Here is a 26,868-nt window from a genome sequence, read left to right as displayed (position 1 = left end):
TCACGCACGAGGCCGCTGCCGGCGCTGCCAAATAAAAATGGGGAGCGAAAAGCGCACGCGCGCGTTTCAAAGGATTTGAAAATGTCGGACGATTCCGCGGACTCCACCGTCAGCGACGAGGAGGACGAAGCTGAACGGAGAGTGACTCGCGGTGGCTCATTCGGATCGGGAATGGCGAGACGGCTGAGGGCATTGTTCTGTTGCGTCCTTAAACGCAAACCACGCGCGCACGAAGTCGTCGAGTGCGATCCCGACGAGTACGACTACGTTGTCGAGAAGCTGATCGTGAGACGCGTGCCGGTCGCGCTTATCGCGATCCCGACCGATCTCGCGGACGGCGCCTCGCGATCGATGTCCTCATCCACGCTCGGCGCGAAGAGAGCGTCGATGAAAATCAAGACGAACAAGACTTTGCGCTTTGAAGACGAACTTCAAGACTCGACCGGCGGAAGGCAAGTCTATTTGAGACAAAGAATAAACTTGCAATTTTTATTATTTAACTTTTAACTTGTTACTTTACCCAACTCTTTATGTATAAGATTATACAAGAAATTTTACATACAAAAAATATTTGATATGATACTTTAATTTTTGAAATTAATAATTCTATTCCACAGGATGTTTTGGATTGAATAATAAAGTAAAATGTTGATAACTTTTAACTTATTTAATTATTAACTTTAACTAGTTTTTCTTAACACAAACTTCAACTTATTAACTTTTTTCCTAGGGTAATTTAACTGTATAAAAGAAATAAAAAGTAAAAGAAAGAAACATTGTTTCATATACAAAACATTTTTTTTAGAATAATTTAAATTTTAAAAAATTATGAAATTGTAACTTTATATAAATAATGCTTTTTAATATTAACTTTTAATTTAATGTTAATGCAATTTTTTACTGAATTAGTTTTTGTTTCTGCAATATATTATTAATTGTATTCATGTAACTAAATTCTATAAGCCAATAACTTAATTTAATTTAATTTAGTTAAAAAACTTCACTAATTTATTCTACATAGAAGAGAAGAGAATAGATGCAAAGACTCTGAATCTAAACTTGAATTTAAATGTCACTCAAAGATACTCTAAATTTTTTTATGAAGCAGACAATTGTTTGCGGAGAATATCTCTGAAGCAACGTCCAGTACGAAAACTGATGTTTCCTCCAGAACAACGTCCTCCATGACTGTACAAGACGATATTTCAACTCGAAATGATTCTACTCATTATAAATCTTCCAGTCCTCTCTTTGAATTTGAGAATGAAACGAAATCACACGTGAGAAAGGACGAAGCACGAAATATGTCCTCTGAAAGAAAACAGGATAAATTTGTTCCTAGATGGAATCAAAAATACATAGTGTCACCATTTCGAGTACAAAGAGGTTCCTTTGATCTTACAAATCCGAAGGAAGTCATTGGAGACCTTGTGGTAAATGGCAAATCATTATCGTATATCGAAGAATCTCACGAAGGCAAATCTTCAGAGCCAATGAAAAATGTGAAAAATCGAGACTTGACATCGAATACAGCTGTTAGGTGGCGAATCACCGTTAAACGCCAGCGTGCGAACGCGACTTCCGAGCATCCTGTTTTCAAGGTGTGACTCAAACTTTCAGAAATAATAATTCAAATTTGTATGTTGAAAATTATAGTATTTTCTTCTAAAGAAACATCACTCACTTATTTATTACGTTAGAAACATATTAAATAATATTTCCACAATGTTATTTAATAATTTTAAATACTCTAATAACTCCCCTAACTTTTACAGTTAGAAATTTTTACAGTTAAGATTCTAGTTTTCAAAAGTAACCGAATAATATTTTCTCAATTGTAAAAATGATCGATACGTTAAAATATAAATGTAGAATGTAAAATAAAGTCATATTCTTTTCAGGAAAGGAAAACGCTCAGATGAGGACGTACCTCCACACGTAACGACAGCTGCGTCCACCTGCGTCTATACACTTTCGCACCTGTGGACGTTGCCGCGGTGACGAACACTGCATTACAATGGCAGCGATCGAGATATTTTCAAGTTCTGTCACTTATAAGTACAAGAGTAGAATACATTCTTGCGCCTCGATTGTTGCTATTTTGTTCATCGTATTATCTTTAATAACGCCCCTTTTTATAATTTACAATGCAGGAGGTACGAATCGATTTTTGTATTGCCGACTTTAGATATTGCGTATCATAATTTATAATAACATTTATATTTAATATTTTTACATTTCAGGTATTTGGATGAAAAATCGCATGCACGCGGAAACACCCGATGTGCATTTTATATACAAGTACCTATTAATCGCGGAGATTGATTCCTTTGAAGAGCCCATTGTGTGTTCCACATTCACGACATACAAAGAAAACGATATCAAAGATCAATGTGCATTAATCAAGGTATTTTTTTCATTAAAAATACATTAAAGATGCTGAAAATACTTTTTGCGAATTATATTATAATTCAGCCTCTACTTATGTGTTATGTTTTATTTTAAACGCAATCCTTTGTTCCAACTTTTTTTCTTTTTCTAATACAAAGATTATATGTGTCAGATTTTTATTTATTAAAACATTAGTTATTTATATTTATTATATCTATTTAGGTATTATTTCTATATTTATACTGTTTTATTTAGGTACAAGAATACGATTTAAATAATGATGGGCAAAAGGATTCGCTAAGATTTGAAGCTCATTTTTACACAGACAAGCCAGTGAAATCTCTACGACTCTTGCTGTTCTTCAATTTTAAATTAAAGGTGGATTTGTGCCGTTTATAATATAAGTTTATAATATAAGCTTTCCATTTAATTGTTTATTTATAATTTTCTTTATTTCGTAGCATCTCATTCAAGCAACGATAGAATCTATTGGCGTGTTTGATCGAATGTTAAGCAATGAAGCTCAAGAGATACGATTCTTTGGTGATTTAGAGCTACGGCAGAAGGGAATTTTGCGCAGAGAGGGTCTCTACGAAACTTACAACCACAGCATTGAGCTGTCCGATTATTCTCTAGCCGATCTACTATTGCATAGTTTCAACCGAAAGTGTACGTATATCCATGTTTTTCGAAAACTGATTTGTATTATCAAGAGATAGAGTTATTAAATAGGTATTTACTTTATAGTTTCTGCCAGAATCACGAATGAGCGGGTAACATGGAAAACGGGCTTTTCCAATGACGAAGCGGTAGTTGTCATCGGTGAATTGTTCTACGCGGAAAATTTTATTTACTATCAGCCGAGCATGTGGGAGGAATTAAAATGGGCATGGATCCAATATCTGTCGTGTCTACTTGTGTTTGCATACGTGACTAAACATATCTTGGTATTTCTGTTCACCAATAGATACCTGAACACGTATATTGTAAGGCCGTGGGTGAATATATAAAAATAAACTGAGAATATACCTATCCGGTAAATATTGTAAATAAATCTACACATCTTTCGCGTACAAACCGTTATAACTTTTTCTTTTATTTTTCACGCCACGCTAGACCTTTCCGTTCTTATTGCGTTCAATTTTTGTATAATGTACTCTTCGATGTTTGATACAAATCTGATACACAGTCATTATTCACTGAAAACAATTAGATTAAAAAAATTTAATGTAAACAACATATATTTCTATGTATTCTTAAATTCTGATAAAATTTATCAGAACCCGCTTTTATCAGAAAGAAAAAAAATGCGTTTGTAGTCCGCGCTATCAGCCACGCTATCGGTCATATAAATTGGATCGATAAAAGGCAGCCGACTCCTGCCATTCACGACGGTAGCGCCGGTTATCGTCGCTGACGTCGGCTTCTATCCCTTCGCTCGTTCTCTCGTGGCTGACGTCGATTGGTGGCTCGACGAGGGTGGAGACTGCGCCATGTTCGGGGGTCGCATCTTCGTCGTTCTCGCATGTATTCATGTAATACACAGTAGCCGCACGTTGACAGTCTGTCAGCCATAAGCAATACAGAACCGATGATAGAATGGGTGAGTGTGATATTAGATTATAAGTCGGTGAATCGGTAGCATTTAGTTTTGAGTAGTTTAATGTTGAGCCAAACATTCCGGTAAGACCGACAATACTCCACACCCTTACGCGACTTTAAAACAAATTCTGACGTTGACGATTTTACTTGTAACAATAGATAATTTGATAACTTATGGGAGACTGACCTATAGGACATTTTCCAAGTAAAACTTCACAAATGTCTGTAAAATCAAAAACATATAACATTTTCATCTTTACACTTTAAAAAATTAAAAATAAAATAAATAAATTATTATTGAAAGTTTGTGAGATATCTCTAAAATATAAGGTATTTAGACAGCCTGATTAATAAATTTAACCCGTCAAAAATATTTTTTATTTGCACCGATCTTTTATTATAATCCAAACAATTTATCCTTTATTGGTAATTTTTTATACAAATGTCTTTAATTTAATTTTTGAAGAAAGTATACAATTTTTTAAATTTATCTTCTTTGCCATGTTACCAAAGAAAAAAATTATTTTATATCAAATAAATTCTTTTATTGAATATAATTAAACTCTGATTAAATTAGGTTGTAAAACTGGGTCTAAGAGTATAAAGAAACTATTATAACTTTATGATGTAGTCTTGTTTCTCACATAAATAAAAATGTTTTGAACGCAGAGTAGCGAGATCCGGTAAGATAGTGGCACTTTCACCATGTCCACGAAATCCAAGGAGAAAGTGGTGGCCGCCATTCGGAAGCTTTTTCGGTCTTCCGATAAGATAACCGAACCGGAGGGAGCCAGCAGCTCAACCAATTCGCCATCGAGGAGACTCTTAAATCGCCACCACCGTCCAGATGCCGTCACTCCAGTGGACGGACCGATATTAGAAAATCCAGATTCCACTCATGCAGATTCTACTCATCGTAGTTGTTTCTTCAAGGCAAAGAAGACCGCAAAGGTGCGTGGAGTTCTCGACTCGTTCAATTCATATAAAATCAAAAGATCACTGTTTTTCTTTAATGAACAAATGTGATAGTAACTTCTTTATCTATTGATAATCAAACGTTGGATATTCTGAGACAGTATGTAAATGTTTTAAACCAAACTTAACTCATACAGGACAACAATGAATGTAAAGCTCCTTGCGACAAGGACATCGGTCTGCGTCGATTAATGAAGGAGTTTAACAGGATCCAAAGAGCGCAGCGGAACGATTCTGCCTTTACCGTGGAGCTCGTCAACGATAATGTTTTCGAGTGGTTTGTTCGATTGCACAAAATTGACCCGGACAGTAAGCTGGCGGCCGATATGCGCGAGCTGAAGATACCTCACATATTGCTGCACGTGATTTTTCCAAAGGAATTTCCATTTGCACCGCCTTTTATGAGAGTAATTTCACCGAGGATTGATCAAGGCTTCGTGATGCATGGCGGTGCTATTTGCATGGAGCTGTTGACGCCGAGAGGATGGTGTTGCGCGTATAGCGTCGAGTCAATGATTATGCAGTTTGCAGCCAGTGTTGTAAAGGGGCAGGTGAGTACTGTTTTGATCTGCGTTAAATAATTAATTTCTTCATATATGATGTATTATGAAAATGTATTCAGAATCGTAATATACATGATAGTGTCATATATTATGATACAATATTAGATGTGTGTGTGCGTGCGTGCGTGCGTGCGTGCGTGCGTGCGCGCGCGCGTGTGTGTGTGTGTGTGTGTGTGTGTGTGTGTGTGTGTGTGTGTGTGTGTGTGTGTGTGTTACATTCACATAAATTAATAAAAACTTGGGAAATTTTAATTTTGTATGGCCTTTTTTAAAATCAATTTTAAGAAATTTAGTTTTATCCTGTTTGTGAGTAAAGAAAACAAAGATAAAAAATTTAAAAGATTAATTACTAATGTATTTATACTTACCCATTTTTTAGACTTATGAAGCTTTTATTTTGACAGGCACAAGTGGCGAGGGTGCCAAAACCGAACAAAGAGTACAATCGGCAATTGGCTGAGGAGACATTCAAGAATCTGGTAAGAACGCATGAGAAGTATGGCTGGGTGACGCCGCCGCTCGCTGAAGGCTGAAGGCCACAGAATATTTCATTTCGTAGAAAGCCGAAAGAGATCTGCGTTTCTTGTTTAAGAAGAGGCGAATAAACCGACGTGATTTTTTTCCGATTTTTTCGGAAAATAGTTTCTTTGTTGCGTTAGGAAAACCAAAGAATAATTTTATTGTTGCCTAATTGCAGCAAAATGCGCAAACAGATGTAGCAAAAAAAAAGCATCGAACTTGCCAGGTGAATAAAGTCGCGCATGATTTTTTAAATCATTTTTTAATTTTTGTAATGAAAAAAAAATTCCTACATATTTTATATGAAAGAGGGTTTCAAGATCTTTACAAATTTTTTATTTTTCATGTAATTATTCTCTCTTTTGCGAGAAGAAACGAGTTGTGAATACAAGAGTGCTAACTTTGATTATGTTGTGTTATATCAAAAATGTAATTTTTAAAAATTCATTGCATGTTAAAGGACGTTTCTTTAAAGATCTTGAAATTTTCTTTTCAAGTCCCTATACGTTTATATTATTATGCCAAATTAGTTATTAAGATAAATATTGAATTGTTCCTCGAATTGGCAAATGTTTGCAAGATTTATCCGTTAAATATCGGAAGCTCATAACAGAATATTCTGTTTTATTAACTTCAATAAATAAATAAAGAAAAGAAGTTGCTCAATAACGCGGACTGAACTATTACTGTTAAATAATCGAAGAATCGATGGAATATGTAAACATGAACAACGAAAATTATGATTAGATAGAATAATTCGTTTCTTCATTTTTCAAAGTTTAGTTTATTAATCTTTTAAGAAGAAAAATATTTGCAGCCATGTTCTTCCGTGGAAATGGAAATCTTGATTATGAGCTTCTACAATAATTTACTTTTTTTCAGATGCAACAACATACTATTTATTATGTATAAACAATTTTCTATACGTTTTTCAATCGACTGTTTGCAAAAGTGTTTGTACATACAATTGTTATGTTGGACATATACTTGTATGTGCCAAATAAATACACAAAATTCGAAGTATTAATGTATCTTTACAAAACTTTGCAAAACTTCAGATGAACATTTAATCGCGAAGGTTCGCGCGACTCTAGATGCTACATCTCATCATGAATAAACGTATCACAAAGCGTATCTAGATTAATAAAAGACCCAGTTAATTATTTAAATGGTTGACTTTAATATATCGCTGAGAAATAATATCTGTACAAGATTTTCAAAGGTAAAGATGCGCGCAGGTGTGTGTGAGAGACAAAAGTTATATATAAATAAAATATTTACAATTATATGAAAAATCGTTATTAATCTTATTTCGGCGCGTGTTAACAGTACTTTTGGCCTATTTGCCGCAATAATAGTAGTTTGACGGTAGGCATATATATATATATATATATATATATATATATATATATATATATATATATATATATATATAATGTGTCTTTCCACCACACATCACACATTCTGCATTTAGAAATTTAGAAATGACGAATACAAATGTACAGCACAAAAGAGTGCTAGTCTTTCCTAACTCCGTTAACAGCTTGTAAACTAATTGCAAGTTATACTTAAAAGTGATTTACAACACCGTTTTATCAAATCTGTTGGAATAAAGTTGCTATTCAAAAATTTGTTATTTGTTTTTATAAGTTCCTTCAAGGTGTACATACATATGTATCTATTCTTATTCATACATTATTAGTATAACTTAATCATTATGCATTCTGTACAAAAACCCTATTCTGTTGTACAGAATATGTATTATCTAATTGCTCACTTATAAGGCACATGATCAGTCATTATCGAATACAGTTTTATTCCACGCGGTGATTTTCTATCGATACTTGAGCAATTATCTGATTAGAATACAAATATCATTTAGGCAACGATACTCGACGCATTTGTAGTCCATATTCGAAAAAACTCAAGAATATCATTCATACGTTTTAAGAGGCAATAAAGTGTTCCAGACAACGATATAAACATCTTTTTTAACATTATGTCTTTTTATCGGCGATATTTCATTTTCAAGATTAGTGAACTGTGAACATATTAATGATTAATAAATATTGTACAGATAATTAATTTAAAATAAAAGATATACATATACGCTGTAAATAATTAAAAGTAAAAAAAGATCTATTTCCTTAGGATCCTTTTACATTAGAATAAAATTGATCTAATTAATAGATTAATAATTATATCAAAATTAGATAATATTGTACGCATAACTAATAATCAAAGCAAAATTCTTTATATATCCCGTGTAAACTTTTTATCGACTATATTTATGTGTATGCAATGTGTACAGATGTCGCATTATTTTGCTATATACAAATCGAGAATCAAAATCAGTATAATTTTATTGAATTCAAATTTGAGTGCCTACAAAGTACATAGTAGTCCTCGTAAATGCAAATAAATAAAACGCTATAATTGACATAAGATTCTTAAAAAGTTGAACGCATTAAAATTATACCGGTTTTCTCGACATGACTTAATAATCTTGCTCGATCTTTTAGCCTTTTTATTATGCCTTAATAAATATAGCTCTATTATTTTTATATATTATGTTTACGTAATCCAGCATAGCCAATGAAAATGTGGCATGTGTGTATACAGATTACAAAATCATTAAATATTTATCCTAAATGTATCTTTGAAACATACATTTCGAATACTCCGGGCAGTATCAAGAATTGGCACTTGAATGCAATTTACATGCTAATAGACTATAGCAATAGCGCGTATAGACACTCATTAAATAATAAATAATCATGAATATATATGTATCAAAATTACTTCTGATATATATATATATATATATATATATATATATATATAATATAAAAATTACAAGTCGACAATGTGTCGCTCGTTTGCGCATTCATATCATTAATACTTATGCAATTATGCGGTTGCTCGATAAACGGCAATGATCGACATTGTATTTGCATATATATTCACAACTATATTCTACCTACCTAAGAGAAAGTACGACGCGTGTGGAATGCACTCTTAAATTTTGATGTTCACAGAGTTTGAAATTTTTCATAATCATTACTACGAGTCTTGCGCACTTAGGCCGTCTTGTCTTCTTGCACGCACATGAATAGTTTCGCGCACATCATGTTGAAATTATCTACACAAAAAATGTAATAGTGGCACATATAAAAATATAATAATAACAAAATAATATGTAAAATAATACGCACACGCAGTACAGAGTGTAAAAAATATACATATAATAATAGTATTTCTTTTTTTTTTACACAAACGTGAATATGCAGCTTATTTCAATAAGCTTTCAAAGTACAACTTACGAGACGCATTAGTCAGCCAGGCGGGCTTCGATTTCCAATCAATGAAGATACAGTACATAGGAATGCCAGATAGAATTATGATCATGCCTATGCCTACTTCCCATGGTGAGACATAGCACGGGAAGGTGACCAAGAATGCGCAGATTATGAAGAAAATAATTGGCAATACTATAGAAACCTGGGGGACAAAAATTTAAATAAAATAAGATTTCACTTGCAATTAAATGGAAAAGTATATATATGTATATACACACACACTCTACTATATATATGAAAATTAGTATAGATATTTTTTTTTAAATTAAATGGTAAAATTACGCACCTTTATCGGACGATGGAGATCGGGCTTTTTGTAACGTAGCCATAGGAGACCAGATACGGAGAGTGTGGTAAATACAGCCTCAACGAAGCTGACATAATTTATTAGTACGTAGACATCCTCTATGATGAGGAGTACCAGGGTGATAATGCACTAGAAACGGAAATTATAGTTTAACGCTCGGAATTGGACTCCGACTACAAGAATAGAAAAATTGCTCCGCATGCGTATCGGCGCTTTTAGAATTTACGAATCGTAACAATTAAACATTTTAATACTACGGTCTAGATAATTTTGCATCAAAATCTAAAATTGATATTTATATTTAAAGAAAAATAAAATAAAATAAAAATTTTTTTTTATTAAGTGAGGTAAATTTTGACGTAAAGTTTATGAAGATCTACATCATCTATTAGTTAAATCTCTTAATCTAAATTTCAAAAGCTATCGCTAAACAATAAATAACCGATATCTTAAGATTAATTGTAATCTCTATTAGAATTAATTATAATTTTTATTAGAATAAATTATAATTTCTATAATATACAATTAATTATATTTCTTGTAGAAAATAAATAGTTAACACACATTTGACATTACTCGTGACGTGCATGACGTAACTTTAAACGTGGTTAACTTGGTTGATCCTCTTAATTTGTTCGCAGAAAGGAAGATCGCGAGCATACTTCCGATCGTCAAAGAGACACGAAGCCAGAGAGCGACATGAAAGGATCATGTCGCTCTCAATTAACGTTCCACAAATCAAGATGTCCAGCTACACAATAGCATACCGCTACGTGTGTCGCTGCTCTGATCCGGCTGGCTTCGTTTATTTCATTAAGACGCCCGGCTTTAATGTAATTTTGTGGGGCCCGATTTATACACGTCAATTAATTCTATTCCCGGCAATTGGACGGGCCGAATTATCGCGCGTGATAAGCGCAGATTACTTCGACATCGGGTGTAGTAAAGCGCAAAAAGTACCGATTGCTTTCTTTGATTTATTATTTTATGCTAGATGTAAAAAATAGCTGAAAGATATGCGATTTTTAAAAATATTCTTAAAAAGTCTAAAAATTTTAAAAAAATGGATATTGCAACTGAAAGTTTCTGAAAATGTAACATAATTAAAATTTATATGAAACTAACAATTTACAGACTTAGCGTTCAATTGTATTTTTTATGTAATTTTATATATATTTTCTAGTTTTCCAAACTAGATAGAAAAGTATCTTCTGTTTTTTTAATCTTAAAATGCAGTTTTAAGTTAAACCAGAATAATAATATTACAATATTAAATTGATAATCAGTTTAATAATACTAAGGCTAATAAACATCTATTATGTAATGATGTCAATAAGATTCACCCCTTTCTAAAATCATTAAGATTCTGTTGATAATTGTTTGTTAATTTTTTCTAAATTTTAATTATGCATCACGATTTCATCCTAATTATTATATTTTATAAAATAATTAACAGTATATATAAACACAATTTTCGTAATTATGATTAAAATATTTGAGTTTAGTGTTGTATAAATATACAAATGTAATATTTTAATTCAAATTCAACAGACAAATTTTACAGTAAATTCAATATTGTTGTAACTCAATCACAAAACGTTAATTAAAACGAGGTCTCTATCGTATATTCTGTATGAATCATTGTCACATCCCATTTTCGTTATCGCCAGACGAATGCCACTACACAAACATATATGATAACGTACTAATGAAATAATTCTTAAGAAATTGTACGATAATCGATATTGTAGTGTGATTAAAATAATATCAAAGGTAATACATTCAGTGTTGAGATATCGTATAACTTTTAAGGTAACTTGAATAAATTAAAGTTTAACAAGTGTTCGCGAGAGTTATTTATTTGGTTCAAGTTCTATTTGCAAAAAAATTATTGATCAAAAGATCCCAGCGAACAAATGACGTCAAATGGTATCTTAAGGATGTGCGTTCCATTTCATAGTATTAACATTTTTAAGTTTTATAGATTATTCTATTATTTAAATATTTGTGTAGTTTTGAGCATAATTAGACTTTTTAAATTTTCAAATCTTTGAGAAAACATTTGTGAACAAATCAACAGTAAGCGATACCTAGCTGATATCAGAGATAAAATACTAAAATACTAAAATATAGAACTAAAGATACGATGTCGAAAATGGAGTATCGATAGTGCAATATAAACACTTCCATTCGAGTCGTGTCGTTTCATTGTCGATGATTATGTCATCCGTTCAATAAACTTCGATCTTTTGCAATGTGATAGATTGTATTCACAACTGACTTTCGATACTACTATTGTTACGCATCGTTGTATGACTATTGAAGCAAGATGTATTACATCTCAGAATATTATCAAAAATTAAAAAATTTTATACATTTTCCTATTATGGCATATTTGTGTAAAATGTAAGCATAATTACCTTATTGGTTAAAAAATTAATTAATTTTTTGTTTGCACTTATATAAAATTATTTTTTGTCGTACTTATTTGCAAATTTGATGAGGAAGTAGTATTACCAATTAAATCAAATTGTTTACATATACAACATATACTAACATATATTAAATAAAACTTCAAATAATATTCGAGGAAATTATTATAATTCTATATATTCTAATAAAATTAATTATCAATTCTATAAAATAATTATTTCTATTTTTCTTTTTTTTTCACGTGTGATACTTACGAGGAAAATGAGGGATGGCATCGGTGTCAAGTTGCGGACGTTAATGAGGGCAATGGCAGTGGGGAGGTGTCCGTTTCGGGCGCCGACGAAGAACAACCTGGACGACGCAAAGATCGCACCGTTCAACGCTCCGAAGGTCGAGCATGCCACGAAGAACGGCATAATCCACGACATAACACCCAGCAATTTATCACCAAAGGTCTAGAAAGGAAATTCTCCGATTTAGTGCTTAAGCTGGCAAAAGTGGAGCTGCATCTCGACCATAGCGAGAACGGCAGAGATTGCGCAATTTTTCTGCATGTCAGATAAATCGATTTCACTTCTCGTAATGCTGTATCTATCAATTTTTTGCCGAGTAAAGATTTTTTCATCAAGTATTTATTTCAATGAAAAGTAGTAACGCAAGACAAGGTACATTCACCTCCACTTATTGCTCAACATATAACACTGTTATAATTAATTTAATACAAGCAAGTTGCGTAAACTAAAATTCCTAAATTTGCCTTTTCTAAAATTTACTCTTAAAGAAAGATTTATTATATCTTTATAAAATAAAGAGTCTATATTTCAATCTCTCTTTTGACGATAAAATATTCAATACGAGCGCAATCACTTGGCAAAACCGTAGATCGATACTCCACGTCTGCAATCGTTATTAAAGTATAAAAGCGTACTTACAACAGCGACGGCATTCGACGCGAGTATTTCATCCTGCGTGAGTACGACGAAGTAAGCGATATTAGCAAAAACATAAATCACTGTCACCAGCGGTAGTGATATACAAATCGCTTTCGGAAGATTTCTGTGAAAATAGAAGAAACAACGATTATAAAAATTTCCACAAGTCTCCGTTAAAATCTTACGTACGTTATCGTTTCCGTAAATATAAACATGCTTTAATAAAAATGTAAATGTTTATTTTAAACTAATTTCCAATAAAATATAAAATAAGCTCTAAAACAATTTAATAACAATCAAATATTAATTTTATATAAATTAATAGCACAAAGTACTATTTTCTTTCAAAAATCAGCAAATATTTGATATGATCAGATTCAGTATTACCCTTCTCTCTTGTCACAAAGAATCACAAAGAAGTCGTGAAGAATTTAATCTCAACATCAATCAAAACATTTACAACAATTACTTGTAAGGATCTTGGAGTTCCTCCGTCACAAAGTTGAGATAATTCCAGCCTGAATAGGAGAACAATCCGGAATAAATTGCCAGTGCGATGTAACCGGGCTGGGTGTTGGTACCGGCCATCGGATGCTGGAAGTTCTCCGTGTGGCCCATACAGAGCCACCATAAACCGGCCCCCATGATGATCAGCAAAGCAAAGATTTTAGTGCCGGTGAATATGTCCTGCACCCTGGTCGCCCATTTGACATTGTAGCAATTAATGACAGTCAACAGACCTGCGCACGTGACAGAACAGTGAAATTGCCATGTGTACTGCTGTTGCGCTCGTTGCATTCATGTGCAATAGAGTGTGTGACAATTCGACGAGACAGTACAAATAACACGTTTCTCCAGGCTATATTTAAAGTTGCAATGCATACATTTTCGTCGTGTTTTCGTGTGAATCTTTCACGCGACTGTTTACATTTCATTGCACGTGCGTCAAGATACTTTCGGGAGTCTAGACAAACATTTGCATATACATCACGCGACATTTATAACAATTGGTGCTAATGTTTGCAATTCCTGAGAGATATCAATCAGCTAATAATAAGCAGAAAGTAAAGATAACTTGCACATTAGCATAATTAATTGTATTACAAGATATAATCGAGTTATTTATAAAATAAAAGTTGTTTAATGTGTCACTTTGTTACGTTATATTGTACATATTTCTATATTTTATTATAGACTGTAAAAATGATTTGAAAAAACATATTTATTTATCTTACATGTAATCACAGCGGCAAGTAGTCGCACCGCTGCATATGGTGGCTCGCATCCCGGCCATACGGGCTGCAGTATGTATTGTGCGAACGTAAGTGCTGTGATCGCGTTCCCTGTTGGCACCAAAACGAACAAGGCCACCCAGAGGTAGAGGAACGCCGGTAAAGGTCCAAAGGCATCGCTGATGTAAGCGTAATCGCCGCCGGATTTGGGTATCATCGTACCTAAATGGGTGCAAAAGGATATTATTTATTCTTTCTATTAATTTAAGACACTTAATCCTTCTTAAATGAAAAAAAAAATCACGGAGAATTTGATAGACAGAAGTTTATTTGGGGCGATAAATTATATCTCGCTTAAGCAAAAGTCATTTATTAAAATGGGATTAAAGTAGATAAAATAAAGATGTGCGTAAGAAAGAAAATATATTTAAAAAATTAAATATATATTTAAAAGAGAAATTGACAAGAATAAAAGGACATAAAAATAAACTGATATAGAAATGCATGTCTAAAATAAACACAAAAATAATGCAATTATGTGATTTACGTTATTACTTTACATATATGATAATAATCTCTGTGTATTTATACAGAATTTCATTAATATGCTTGTAATAAATGGGAAGATGCTAAATTGAATCGATTTTCATCTCAAAAGCCGCAGATCTTAGCATGTCAGAGATCATTCGGACAAAAAATATTACAACCATCATTCGTTATCGATAATCGACTATACGCGAAACATTGTTTAATTATCATCAGGTCAAGTGTCAGATCGCATATGTGTGATCTACTGCATTACTTCTACACTAGTGATTTCTACACTAACACGTATGCAATTCGACTTTGTTCCCGCGCGAATCAGTCCTGCAATTATATACAATACATCTTATCGCAACGTCGTTTTATCATCTTATCTATTCGACTATTCTGCGGTTTTGCGATTTTACGTTCTTTAGTAATCTAGTTTTCTAGGATAGAATTTTCTAATAGTCAGTCTTTCCTTTTCAATGTTATCTACATATTTTTTTCTTTCGTTTTCTTTTCTCTCTTATCAACGTATAAACTAATCAAGAATTGCAAAGGCGCCTTAATCGTGATTTTGCAAACTTAATAATTATAATTGCAAATGTTCTGACTAATATACTTTAATGTCTAATTACATTTTTTAAAATCTAAAAGTACCTTGAGAATGTCTGTGATTATGATCAATCAAGAACATAGCACAAGAGTGAGCTATGAGATATTAAATTAACTGATATTCAATAAAATACCAATGCTAGAATATCAATTCTAAAAATACGATAACGAAAACGTGTTAATAAAAACGTTATTCAAAACAACCAACCATCAATATTGAAATCTGCATTGTTACGCAGTTGTATCAGTATTAGCCTAATATTGTGGATATAAGACAGCGTGTGTCAATCTCAAAATATTATCAAAAATTAAAAAATTTTATAGATTCCTCTATTATTGTTATGTATCTGTAAAAAAATTGAGCAAAATTATTTTATTGGACTAAAAGTTATTTAATTCTTGATTGCTCTTGATTCTTATGTAAAATCATTTCGTATAATACTTATTTGCAAATTTCAAAAGAAAATAGCATTACAACTTAAGTGAAAATTTTTATATATACCAATAAAACTCTAATAAATATTGATAAAAAATTCGTTTAAATTTACTTGCTCGTTTAAAAAGTTATTCACCTAAAACTATAGAAAAATAAAATTATTTTCGCTGCATAAACGTTAAATTTTCTATTAGTTTTTCTTTGCAGTTAGTTTAAGACCAAAATTTGAGTACCAAACCAATGCAATCAATTTTTTTTTCTAATCGTTGATTAAGAAAAAAGATTAAACCTAAGAAATTTTTAGTTTTTAATTTTAATAACTTTCAACTAATATTTATATTATGTAGAGCCAAGACATCCTAAAGTATAGTCGCGAAAAATATTGACAAGTGAATGACCTGCTGGTTAAGAGATATGAATTTACATATATTGTATGTAAATACAACATATATATATCATTAAAAGAAATAAAACAGTACTGTATAACATATGTGATTAAATTTGATAACTTTTTATATTTGATGCGTGAGAAATATGCATCTGATCGTTATATTTTTATTAGCAGATAAAAATATAAAATAACGAAACATTGTGCAAATGGTGACGAACTCATTATAAATTCAAAAAATGGATTTCGATAAACTTTGATCTTTCGAACAGAAATTAAACTTTGTAGTAAATTTAAACTGTAAATGTTTTATTTGTAGATTAAGAATTATCAAAGAAATAAAAAAATTATATATCATGTTTCTCACGTTAATATTTATTTAGAGATTTTTCGTTGTCAGAGAATATGTAGACAAAAGTATTTAAAAAACTATTAATTTATATTAATTTTTTAATATGATTTACAATGTATAACAGTAAAATATATTTTTAAAAATATTTTTAAAATGATTAAAACTTTTCTCTCTTTTTATATTGTAAAATTTTAAGCTGTAATTTTGCAAAACAAAATTATAGTTCAAGAATACTCGGGTATAAATATCGAAAACGATTATTTCTTTCATATATCATCTTTCGTTTGAAAAGATTCATTTTAAAGATCGCATTCATCCTTCCTCAACTCATTGTCAGCGAATCTTATAGAACAAATCTTATAGTTAAAGATATCGCGCCAGCGTCAGCATGTGGGCGTACTGATGCCACGTGCCACATACAAATAGTATCATTGCTGTAATGGTATCGTTGATTAAAGAATAAAGAACTTGTATATCTTATACATGCAAACAGAATATAAAGTAAATAAAACAATGTATGCTTTTGAGAAATAATATATCACGAATTTTAGAAATAATCTAAGATCAGAAAAAAAAAGTTCATAAGTATAGAAAAAAGATTATTTTTAATATATTAATTTTTGTACTTTAAACAATTTTTTCATAAAAAAATAGCAATTTTTTATTAATATTCTAAATAGCTAAGAACATGTAATTTTTTTTTTAATTTTTGAATTATAAAATTAATTCTTTTTTAATTTCATTTCTGTTCTGTCTTAAAATCACATTTAAGGGGATCTTGAAGAAAATTAGTGAATTTTAATTAAAAAATATTCTTGAATTGACTTTACAAAATTTCAAATTCTTTTACATAATCAAAGTATCTAGTTTCCCTGAAGTATGCACAAAATTGAAAAAGGGATAACGAGTTTTATACACTGCACATATTAATATTTTACATTGTAAAAAATATATATAATTTACAACGTACTAGAAAAACTACAAATTAAAAAAAAATAACATACGTTAGTTTAACGTATGATATATTAACGAGAATGTTACAATGTTTGAATTTATTATAATTTAATATTAAGCGTTATTTTTTAAAAAAGTCTTTTATTTTTGTTGTAATAACAAAACATATGTACGTTGCAAAATACATATACAATATACATGTTGTTAAGCTGCAGTTAACATATTCTTTTCCTTTGACGTATTGTTTTGCAAATTTATTCGTACAAAGAAGATGCCTCTTTCTTTTAAAATCCAGTCTTACGTCAGGTACCCAGTTCAATCGAACCGGTCCTGACCCCGCCTTTCCCTTCCTGTCGAGCGCGTCATTTGAATTTCGAACCTTATGGCAGAGAGCAACCGTCCCGAAAGGTTTCATCACCTACCGAGCTCGGCGTAACATAGGGCTCCGATAAGCGACAGGACCCCGGAGAAAATCCAGACGATGAGGGCCTGGCCGACGCTGCCGCTGTTCCTAAGTACGCCTTTGGGCGACACGAAGATACCGGCGCCGACGATGATGCCGACGATGATCGCCACGCCGTCCCACAGGCCCAGTTCCTTCTTCAACTTGATGCCCTCGCTGTCGCCGTTGGGTTTCGCGGCCGTTGTCACGTCGGGCCGCAGGACCGGCTTCTCCGCCGGCGCTACCTTGTCCGGCATCTTCCGTTCGGACTCAAAGCGCTCTTCGAAATCGGAGCACGCGCGCGCCCGCGCGCGCGTACGCGAATGTCACACGCGTTTCCTGCACGCGACGACTCGGAGCACTCGGGCGACGGTTGCCGCGACGGCGTGCCGCATGGGTATTCACCACGAGTACGTGAAACGAGCGTGACGCACGTGGGCAAGGCGGAGGAGAGGCGGAAGCTGCGGAAGATAAGCGAGGGCGGAAGAACCCTCCAAAAGAGAGAGAGAGAGAGATAGAGAGAGAGAGAGAGAGAGAGAGAGAGATAGAGAGAGAGAGAAGCACGCGCGCGCGCGCGCACGCTCGCGTATCACCACGTGGCAAGGAGCGTCTCACGCGATGGATACACGTGCGTGACTTACGTGCCGGGCCGCAATTGCCGAACTGCCGTTACTCCGCTGCTTAATACTCGCCGGTACGCTCACAGTCACCACCGCCACCATCACCATCACCACCACCACCACTACTACCATCACCACCTCCTACCCTTTGACAACAATTCGCCGCTTGGCGATCGAACTGACGCGACGCTAGCGGTGGCCGCGCGTGTACACGCGCGCCCATTGGCGGCGGGGCGCGCTCGCTCCGAAATTTTGGGTTGATTCCGAAATCCGAGGCAATCAGAGGCGGACTCCTTCTCCGAAGGGATTCTTCTGCGAAGAGTCAAGAGTAACGCGAAACACGGGAGCAATCCACTCGCGAATTTGGTTTTTTTTTTTGCTACGTCAATACTTCACGGTCTTCCTCATCCCTCGCTGAAACGACGGATGATGCAATGCCGAAATCGATCGCATCGAGATTCAGCATTTCTGCGGCTGACTCCTCGTCTGATTGTTCTTTGTTGAGACTCTAACATACACGTTCAGCAATTCCACTCAAATAAAGACAACGCAAATACAATCAAACTCTTGTAGGGTAATAATCGGCGATATTTCCTTTATAATAATAATTTGTCGTTTAAAACCAATTAGGTTGAATAAGTTAATATTCCTAGATAGCACAGAGAGTTAAAATAGAACTCAATTGTACGCCACCAATTATGAATTCTTTTTGAGATGCAAAAAGAATTAGTTTTATAAAATTTATATATCTCAAAAAGAATTCATAATTGATGACATACAATTGAGTTCTTTTTGAACTCTCTGTGCTATCTAGGTTCTTTTTAGTTAAATTAAATTAAAGTTAATGTTTTATAAAATTATTTTATTTATGTTAAAAATTAATTTTAAGAAGTAATTTTTTTAAATTAAAAAATAATAATGTTTTTTTAGTTAAATTACTCAGAACAATTATAACACAAATCATAAAATAGATTTAATTTTCTTTTGTAAATTATCTTTATATAAAATAACAAAGAAATATTGTCTTTTATGTAGAAATTTGCTTTTTTCAATTTTTTAATATAGGTAAATTTGTAACTTAAGAAAAAGGCTAATAACAAAAGTTCACGTGTTAAAAGTAATTAGTTAAAATTATAAAATGTAAATTATTGAAAACTAACTAAGTTAATTACTTATGATATTAACTTTTTAACTTTTTAATTACTACTCAACCCTAATCAAAATATATGCAATTTCATCAGCAAGTGACCACTGGGTTCCTGCACCACTGCGCCTACCTTAGATTTTACGTCTTACGAATGTCCCCGTTTGTATTGCATCATGAATTCATTGAAAAGTAGAATGCACACCTGCGGAAACGATAATGTATCTTTTGAGACACATGAATGAAGGCAATGTAATGTTTCATATAATATAAAATATGTGCGAGCAATAATCGAACGAGAGATATATAAATAGATGGGTAAACAGGGAAAAGAGAGGAAAAAAACAATAAATTTCTGAAAAGTAAGTTTTATAAAAAAGAATTGCCGCGTTGCTTCAAACTTGAAAATTTAGATAACAAAGAGAATAAAAACTTTTTTAAATTTTAGAATTATTAAATAAGTTTTCGGGAAAAAAATCTTCATGTTAGATAAAATCATATGACAGCAGATCTAATTTTATCACAATCAATTTATAAAATTAGATCTATTCTAATACAACTTCATCTATTTGATGTGGAGATTTTTTTCCGGGTTTCTTTCCAAACCATTCTGTTTTAAAAACATTGAGAATTCAAAAAGAATTCACTCTCATGTTATACAATTCTAAACTCATTTCCATAAATATAAAAAAGAAATCCATTTTGAACATAATTACATCTATTCGTGAGAAACTTAAAAAAGTAAATCTTCTTCGAATTTATAACAATTATTTATGCTATTTATAACGCGCTAATAATCTGCACTCTTTGTAACTGAACTGTTTCGCACTCTTTGCCTTTCCCCCCTTTTTCTCCTCCCTCATCTAATTATACATTTTTCTACAAAAAGAATAACGCAGTGCGACTACAAACGACAGACCTATTGATGCGTTTATGTCACACGCGGCAATTGACAGAGTATTCTCAGCAAATAGAGTTAAAAGAGTTATGACGGTTCATAATATTAGTGTCAGTATTAATATTAATGTAGACTTATTATCACATGGACAAAATAAGATAAATAATACATGTCAAACTTATCACTTGCGTTACGCTGTAGGGCAATATGTAACCCTGGAAGTTTGCGACAATATTTCAAATGTGATAAAAACTAAAAAGAAAAAACAAAGTAGCTACAAAAAATTTGACTCAATTTCTCCTCGACGGAAACGTCCAAGTAAGAACGAAATCCTGCCGCTTTATTTCCGAATAATAAGAACTTATATTATGGCTGTGTTTCAAAATTGCTGTCGGTGTACTATAGATTTTCAGTACTGACAGCAATTTTGAAACATAGCCTATATGTTCTTCTAATTTGATCCCTTTGCGTGCAAATCGGGTTTCCGATTTTCAAGCTGTTCGGAGTCATCAAAGATGTCATTCTGATGTCAAAGTATTGTATATAACAAAACGACGTCAGCTCGTTTGAATCGGGGTTCACAGACACCAAAACGATCAATATCGTATTACCGCAAGTTTGCAGACAACAGCGGATTCCGTCACGCGGAATTAGTTTCATCTTTCATTTATGAATTTTGCAATATATACTGCAAACTGCAAACAGCGCGCGGTGCTATACCGTCTCGTCGTGAACGTTCACCCACGAAAAGAGAGCTCTCCGCATTCAGTCCGCGGTTAATCAGCGTCGTGCGTGCGCCGCCGATCGCCGGCCGCGGGAAAACCGCTCGCGCGAGTCGCGTGAGGACCGGCGCGTCTGATCGGCCTGCAGCGCAACAGCGTCTTCGCGCCGTTCGCGGTTCGCGCCGCGCGAAGGATCATGTTTCTCCCCCGTGAGGAAAGCATGACACACGCGCGGGCGCGCGCGTACTGTACCGGGAGGCTGGCGATGTACTAAAGCGCGTCTCCCGGTGTGCAAGTCGAGTGGCCCTCTCGTACACGGGGAGCGCGCATCATCCTCCCGACATTGGCGCGACGCAAGGCGAAACGCGCGAGCGGAGCGGAGGTTCCAACGCGGAAGATACCGCACATTTCCGGGAAGCCCCAAAGTTCTTCCCTCTCGCGCGTAGTACACGGATTAAAAGACGGGAACAAAGACGACAACAAAGAAAAAAAGGGGGAGAAGGGAAAGAATCGATGCGAAATTGAAATAAGAGCGACATTTGTAACGGTTTCAAAAATAAATTTTATTACGGAGAAAGATTATGTCTTAGAACGTTGTTTCTTCTTTATTTTTTAAGAAAATTAGGTTTCCGTAATATGTTCTATTTACGTGATAACGTGTTCCCAATTGCAGTGCGTTGCTAAGCGTTCTACGCCAATGACGCCGCACGTCCGTTTCGTCAGTGCTGCGCAACCTTCTCGTCATTATCATTGCATTATCATTTACGCGCGGCCCGTTCGCATGTGCAATCGTATGCGTGTATACCCACTACTTAAATATGAACGAACCGTTATGATGACTGAAGCCAATAATAGAGCTAGTCTATCAAATCTATTTTTTTTTTTGTAATCGAAAAATTTGGAAAACGGCCCAGATTTAAATAAAACAGTATCAAACAGTATTATAATTCCTTAAAAATGTCTCTCTTTTCTGTCTTTATATAATTTAAAATAATTTAAGACCGAATAACTTCTGTTTTAACTAGACCGTGATTATTATCTCTTTTGAAATACTCATACCTTTCTTCCTATCAGTTTTTAAGTCTTGTACATACTTTATTTTAATGACAACAAAAAATGACTACAATAAAAAACGACATTTAATATACGCATAGGCGTGACAAAAATTCCCGAGTATTTTTAGCTTGTCTTAAAATCGACGTTTCAAATTTCAATTTAAATTGGACTTTGATTCATTCTCGGCTTCGCGCAATACAATTTAAACGTAAATTCCGATAATTTGATAGGAAGCTCGGTACGGGTGTAGTTCTTCTCTTCTTAATTTTTGACAAAATCATTTTGATCAATCGCCCCGATCGTGAATGTGCCGATTTGTTCTCCGGGGAATTCGTTTGAGCGTCACTGCGCGGTGGGCTTCCGCCGCAGGCGCGCGTGTGTTTCTCCCCTTTCTAATCCTCCGCGTCGCGGATCCCCGCGGCCATATAAAAATAAATTTTAACGCCAACGCACGAGATGCACGATCGGCGAAAGCGGCGCGGTTCAATTAGAGCCGTCCCCGATCCCTCTTGCAATTAGTTAAGCGCAGCCGAGAGAGGACGGCGCGCGAGGCCTTTCCCCTCGGCGAGGATATCGCGACCAGGTATCGAGATACCTCGAAGGCCGTAAATCGAGATTCTGTCTTCGCGACGCGATAACAGCGTCGAAGTGCGATGACGCCTATCGACAGGGGAAAAAGTATTACGTAATCGATAGCGTCAATTTACTTATGTAAAAAGTCGCGATTACGCATCGATAAGCTCGCAAAGCGATAAAGAGAACTGGCGTGTCATAAATTTAATAAAATAAATATTTATCCAAATGGAGTCAAAAAGCTAATGCTCCAGAAAATATCGAGGTCACTCGTGGATATCTTAATTATATATTTTTTTCAAGATATCTTCAAGGGTACGTATATTTCTAGAAGATTTCTAGAAGTCCGAAAGATGTGTGAAAGGATTTTGTTTGAGATAAATTTATAAGATTTTAAATAGATAATCTATATTATAGATATCTGAAAGACTTCAGACAGCAGAACACCTTTCAGATATCTTTCAAAAAGCTTTCTGAAAGACGTGTGCCGTGTCGGACATCTTTTTGACAGTATAAAGGATGAGTGAGCGTAATAATTTAAAAGATATGTATATATTCCATTATTGCCTTCACTCATCCTTACTGTCATAATTTTTTCACAAAAATTAAATGATTGCACTGTGTTAAAAATAATTTAATTATATTGTTTAGGAGTATTATTAGTACTATATTTTATAATTAGCAACATTATATTAAATTTTTAAATATTTAATTTTTAAATTTTTAAATATAGGCTTTCTTATATTTACATATTATATTTAAATGTTATTATTGCCTATTATCTGGCATTGTGTTTAGGCCTTAAAACAACGCGATAACCGCTTTCAGGTTCCTCTCTGGTTATTATATAATGAAATACATTTCATTTTTTGTTATTTTCAAATTTCGATTTAAAAGTATTTGAGTGCTAGATGTCGCCACGTGCTGGAGCTGGAGTTGAACGTCATCTGTGAGGAGAACTATCAAACGTGAAGACGATCAGCTGATGTGATCGCAGGTAGAAACGTCAAATGAGCACGTACGAAAGCTGTAGGACTTTTTGTTCGACGGAAAAAGGATTAAAAGGTTGTCACATGGTACTTTGACGTAAAACTGGAATTTATCACGTAAAGAAATTTAAGGAAAAATAACACTGTGCTTCACAGGAAGCGCGTGGAGATTTACAAAGAAAGGAGAAAACGAAAACGCTCGCCGATCGACAGATGTAAACACTGCCAGAAAGTCGCGATGCATCACGTGGAGATTGAGGACTTTTATCATCACGACTTCACCACTGTCTCCGAATGGGAAGTGTTCATCGCGCGACTCGAGGAGATCATGCACGAATGGAAGCTGTCGCATACGAAGGCCAGGAGTCCTCTCAAACCAGGAGATTTTGTCAACTGTCAGTGGCACGAGGCCACGGAGAAGCTGAATTTCGCAGGTTTGTATGTGAGAAATATCACTCAAAAAATTTTGGACACCTGAACGTAAAAGTCTATACATAAAATAAGATCTTTGATAATAACATTTTTAATAAGAAATTTAGATGCACATTTGTTATATTCGAATCACGAAGCACGATTTGTGATTTAAGAAGCATATGTTGCACATGCAAATAACGTTTTTAATGAAATATTTAAAAATTATTGAATACAAGTGATATATAGATTTATTCATTTATTTATTGAGATATTATGTATTTGGTGAAATAATTTTTTTATCACATATATATCTTTAAAAAAATGCTACTTTTATTTTTATAACTCTTTGACTTTGTTGTTAATGATTATATGATTTAGATGTAGAATTTTTGCTGAAGCACTATAAGCTGGAGAAGGAAGATGAAGAGGAAGATGTAGCAAAGGAAGAAAGCGAAGAAGAATGGATACAGTGTCAAAAAGATGCTTTGGATATATCCAGTGATTTTGTAAAGCTAGATGATAATTGTATGGAAATAGCTCGTTATTATGGCATTAGAGAATTTCTTGTTCTATTACCTGCTCGAAAAACAAATTTAACAGATGAAACTCGAATCAAGATTGTAGTCAGTTCGCTAACAATTGCGACAAACAATGCAAATTGGTAAGCAACTGCAAGTACAATTTTTGAATCATATTTTTGATGTTGAAACGTTTGTTGTAATTCTTTTTATGCATTTTTAGTTACATACCGGCATTGGTACAGGTACAGGAACCCTGGCAGAAAATGTATCTCGGATGCTGCGCTGGTAAAGGCACCTGTGTGAATCTCGACATGGTACATTTAAAGAAGGTTCCACCACATTGCAGGTACCTCACTGGTATGTATTATTTATGTTTTTATTTAATCCAGTTTTTAATATATTTCTTTTTAATTGTAATTTTCGTAGAAAAATTATTTTACAGACAGGTATTATTTACAGGTTTACTTGCTCTTTTCAAGCAAAAAATTGGAGAGGGCGTCGGAGTAAAGCTTGACTCTATAATGGTGTCTGCTAGATTTTCTTACCTATTGAAAGACTGGACTAATAGCACGTGGACGCAAGAACCTCCAGATTTCGATTTCATGCAGGGAGAAACACTAGGTGTGGCCGAATTGGGTAAACTTCCCTTTGGAGCAACTTTTGATCCCGTCGGGTACTTAGATTAAATATGTTATTGTCAGGAGCATAGTAATATGAGAAAGCATTTTTTGACGTTATATAAAAATGCTTGTTACATAATACAATTTAATTATTTTTTTAAATAAAAATTTTAATAAAAATTTTTATAGATAAATAATTTTAATTGCTTTTGAAATCGACAATTCTTTTATGTTATGTTCCTGATTATTATAAAATTTTTCAAGAATTTATGCGTAATATATGTTTTGTTATTTTTAAATCCTCTCAGGGAACTTCACTTATTCGTCACATGGCCGCAAATGTCAGATAATGTGGTGGTGGATAGCGAGGGATACTCGGATCTCGAACCGCAACTTGCTCCCGAATGGTCGGTACAAGTGAAAATGGTTCCCTTGCCGGCCTGTCTGCTCGGCGAGTACATGACCGATTTTCTGCATCTGTGTAACAATCAGAAGAACATGGTGGAACTACTGGGTGAGAACGCATCTTATATTCATGATGATGAACAGATACTGAGCTCGGCCTTCAATGTGCTCACCGAGTCAAGAATACCTACGATTTCGAGCGTGGTTGGCAGAGCAAGCGCTAAAAAGAATAAAAACATCGAGGGTCCAATTTCAGAGGAGATACTGCTACCTATACTTTATTTCCTTTTTCCGGATGCGGATGAAAACTTGGTACGCTAGTTTCATTCAAAATACTTTGCCTAATATAAACGGACAACTCTAAAAGAGACCAACCACATCTAAGCCAAATTTTACAACAATGAAAAAGTATTTTGATATAACTGTCACAAATATACAATTTATAAAATAATAATTTATCTCTTAATTCGTTTAATTTACAAATTATTTTAAAATGTAAACGAGATTGTTGATTAATTTTGTCTCTTTTTGCATAATACATAGAGATCTTTTCAAAGCGTGAAAATGTTTTAAAATAATTACAATTAATAATTAGTTTTTTTTTTAATAAAAAATTGACTTGAATGTATGTGGATGTAATTAGTAATCGCAGATTTAATCTTTGCAGAAATTTTCCTACAACGATATCACTGCAGCTGTAGAAGATGACCAGTGGAAAGGCGTAAAGACTTGCTCGATGGATAGTTTGGTATGGCGCTTGTCAATCGTCGCGGCGCACTGCACGCACAATCTTGGCGGCGCGACTGCTCTGGCTCAGCTCTGGCACGAGTTCGTGCAGGAGATCAGATTCCGCTGGGAGAAGAATATCCTGATACCTGGGT

The 26,868-nt window shown here is 33.9% G+C and overlaps 6 protein-coding genes across 19 annotated transcripts in view; 5 read left to right on the top strand and 1 right to left on the bottom strand.

The window, feature by feature from the left end:
- Window positions 1–47: 47 nt before the first annotated feature.
- On the top strand, window positions 48–771 carry LOC118644841. The gene has a single exon (XM_036284485.1). It carries the CDS (start codon window positions 82–84, stop codon window positions 505–507), a length of 426 nt encoding a protein of 141 aa, XP_036140378.1. The 5' UTR covers window positions 48–81; the 3' UTR covers window positions 508–771.
- Window positions 772–877: 106 nt separating this feature from the next.
- Window positions 878–1,607, top strand: LOC105829962. The gene has a single exon (XM_028195072.2). It carries the CDS (start codon window positions 1,185–1,187, stop codon window positions 1,605–1,607), a length of 423 nt encoding a protein of 140 aa, XP_028050873.2. The 5' UTR covers window positions 878–1,184.
- LOC105830041 (transmembrane protein 231) lies at window positions 1,474–3,619 on the top strand. Its single transcript, XM_012669173.3, has 6 exons — window positions 1,474–1,601; window positions 1,902–2,156; window positions 2,244–2,407; window positions 2,647–2,769; window positions 2,853–3,060; window positions 3,139–3,619. The coding sequence occupies exons 2-6, from the start codon at window positions 2,018–2,020 to the stop codon at window positions 3,399–3,401; spliced, it is 897 nt and encodes a 298-aa protein (XP_012524627.1). The 5' UTR covers window positions 1,474–1,601; window positions 1,902–2,017; the 3' UTR covers window positions 3,402–3,619.
- A 219-nt stretch (window positions 3,620–3,838) lies between these two features.
- LOC105830053 (ubiquitin-conjugating enzyme E2Q-like protein CG4502) lies at window positions 3,839–7,333 on the top strand. 2 transcript variants are annotated; one of them, XM_012669197.3, is made up of 4 exons: window positions 3,839–3,994; window positions 4,668–4,944; window positions 5,106–5,519; window positions 5,936–7,333. In XM_012669197.3, exons 2-4 carry the CDS (start codon window positions 4,699–4,701, stop codon window positions 6,062–6,064), a joined length of 789 nt encoding a protein of 262 aa, XP_012524651.1. In that variant the 5' UTR covers window positions 3,839–3,994; window positions 4,668–4,698; the 3' UTR covers window positions 6,065–7,333. The 2 variants fall into 2 exon arrangements, with proteins under 2 accessions (XP_012524651.1, XP_012524646.1); XM_012669192.3 differs by having other exon boundaries at window positions 4,663–4,944.
- A 332-nt stretch (window positions 7,334–7,665) lies between these two features.
- Window positions 7,666–22,009, bottom strand: LOC105829575 (Y+L amino acid transporter 2). 12 transcript variants are annotated; one of them, XM_028191144.2, is made up of 10 exons: window positions 21,108–22,009; window positions 19,923–19,994; window positions 18,006–19,239; window positions 14,317–14,535; window positions 13,551–13,821; window positions 13,082–13,205; window positions 12,404–12,604; window positions 9,696–9,845; window positions 9,374–9,551; window positions 7,666–9,192 (listed from the first exon to the last, which is right to left on the bottom strand). In XM_028191144.2, exons 3-10 carry the CDS (start codon window positions 18,280–18,282, stop codon window positions 9,131–9,133), a joined length of 1,482 nt encoding a protein of 493 aa, XP_028046945.1. In that variant the 5' UTR covers window positions 18,283–19,239; window positions 19,923–19,994; window positions 21,108–22,009; the 3' UTR covers window positions 7,666–9,130. The 12 variants fall into 12 exon arrangements, with proteins under 12 accessions (XP_028046945.1, XP_028046952.1, XP_028046957.1 ...); XM_028191151.2 differs by having other exon boundaries at window positions 18,006–19,178; XM_028191156.2 differs by having other exon boundaries at window positions 18,006–19,153.
- A 1,980-nt stretch (window positions 22,010–23,989) lies between these two features.
- The window catches only part of LOC105829572 (rab3 GTPase-activating protein catalytic subunit), a 31,031-nt gene continuing 28,152 nt past the window's right edge, over window positions 23,990–26,868 (top strand). Inside the window, exons 1-7 of one of the 2 annotated variants that reach the window (XM_012668543.3) lie at window positions 23,990–24,103; window positions 24,184–24,461; window positions 24,820–25,102; window positions 25,183–25,319; window positions 25,422–25,635; window positions 25,891–26,299; window positions 26,655–26,866. In XM_012668543.3, the coding sequence (XP_012523997.1) occupies window positions 24,266–24,461; window positions 24,820–25,102; window positions 25,183–25,319; window positions 25,422–25,635; window positions 25,891–26,299; window positions 26,655–26,866 (1,451 nt within the window). In that variant the 5' untranslated portion in view covers window positions 23,990–24,103; window positions 24,184–24,265. Of the gene's footprint in view, window positions 24,115–24,183; window positions 24,462–24,819; window positions 25,103–25,182; window positions 25,320–25,421; window positions 25,636–25,890; window positions 26,300–26,654; window positions 26,867–26,868 lie in introns of both variants that reach the window. The other variant, XM_036284479.1, reaches the window with a different exon arrangement.

Source organism: Monomorium pharaonis, chromosome 3 (assembly GCF_013373865.1).
Source record: "Monomorium pharaonis isolate MP-MQ-018 chromosome 3, ASM1337386v2, whole genome shotgun sequence".
NCBI classification, from domain to species: Eukaryota; Metazoa; Arthropoda; class Insecta; order Hymenoptera; family Formicidae; genus Monomorium; species Monomorium pharaonis.
Note: the sequence above shows the minus strand (reverse complement) of the source record. Positions and strands in the feature narration are given on the sequence as shown.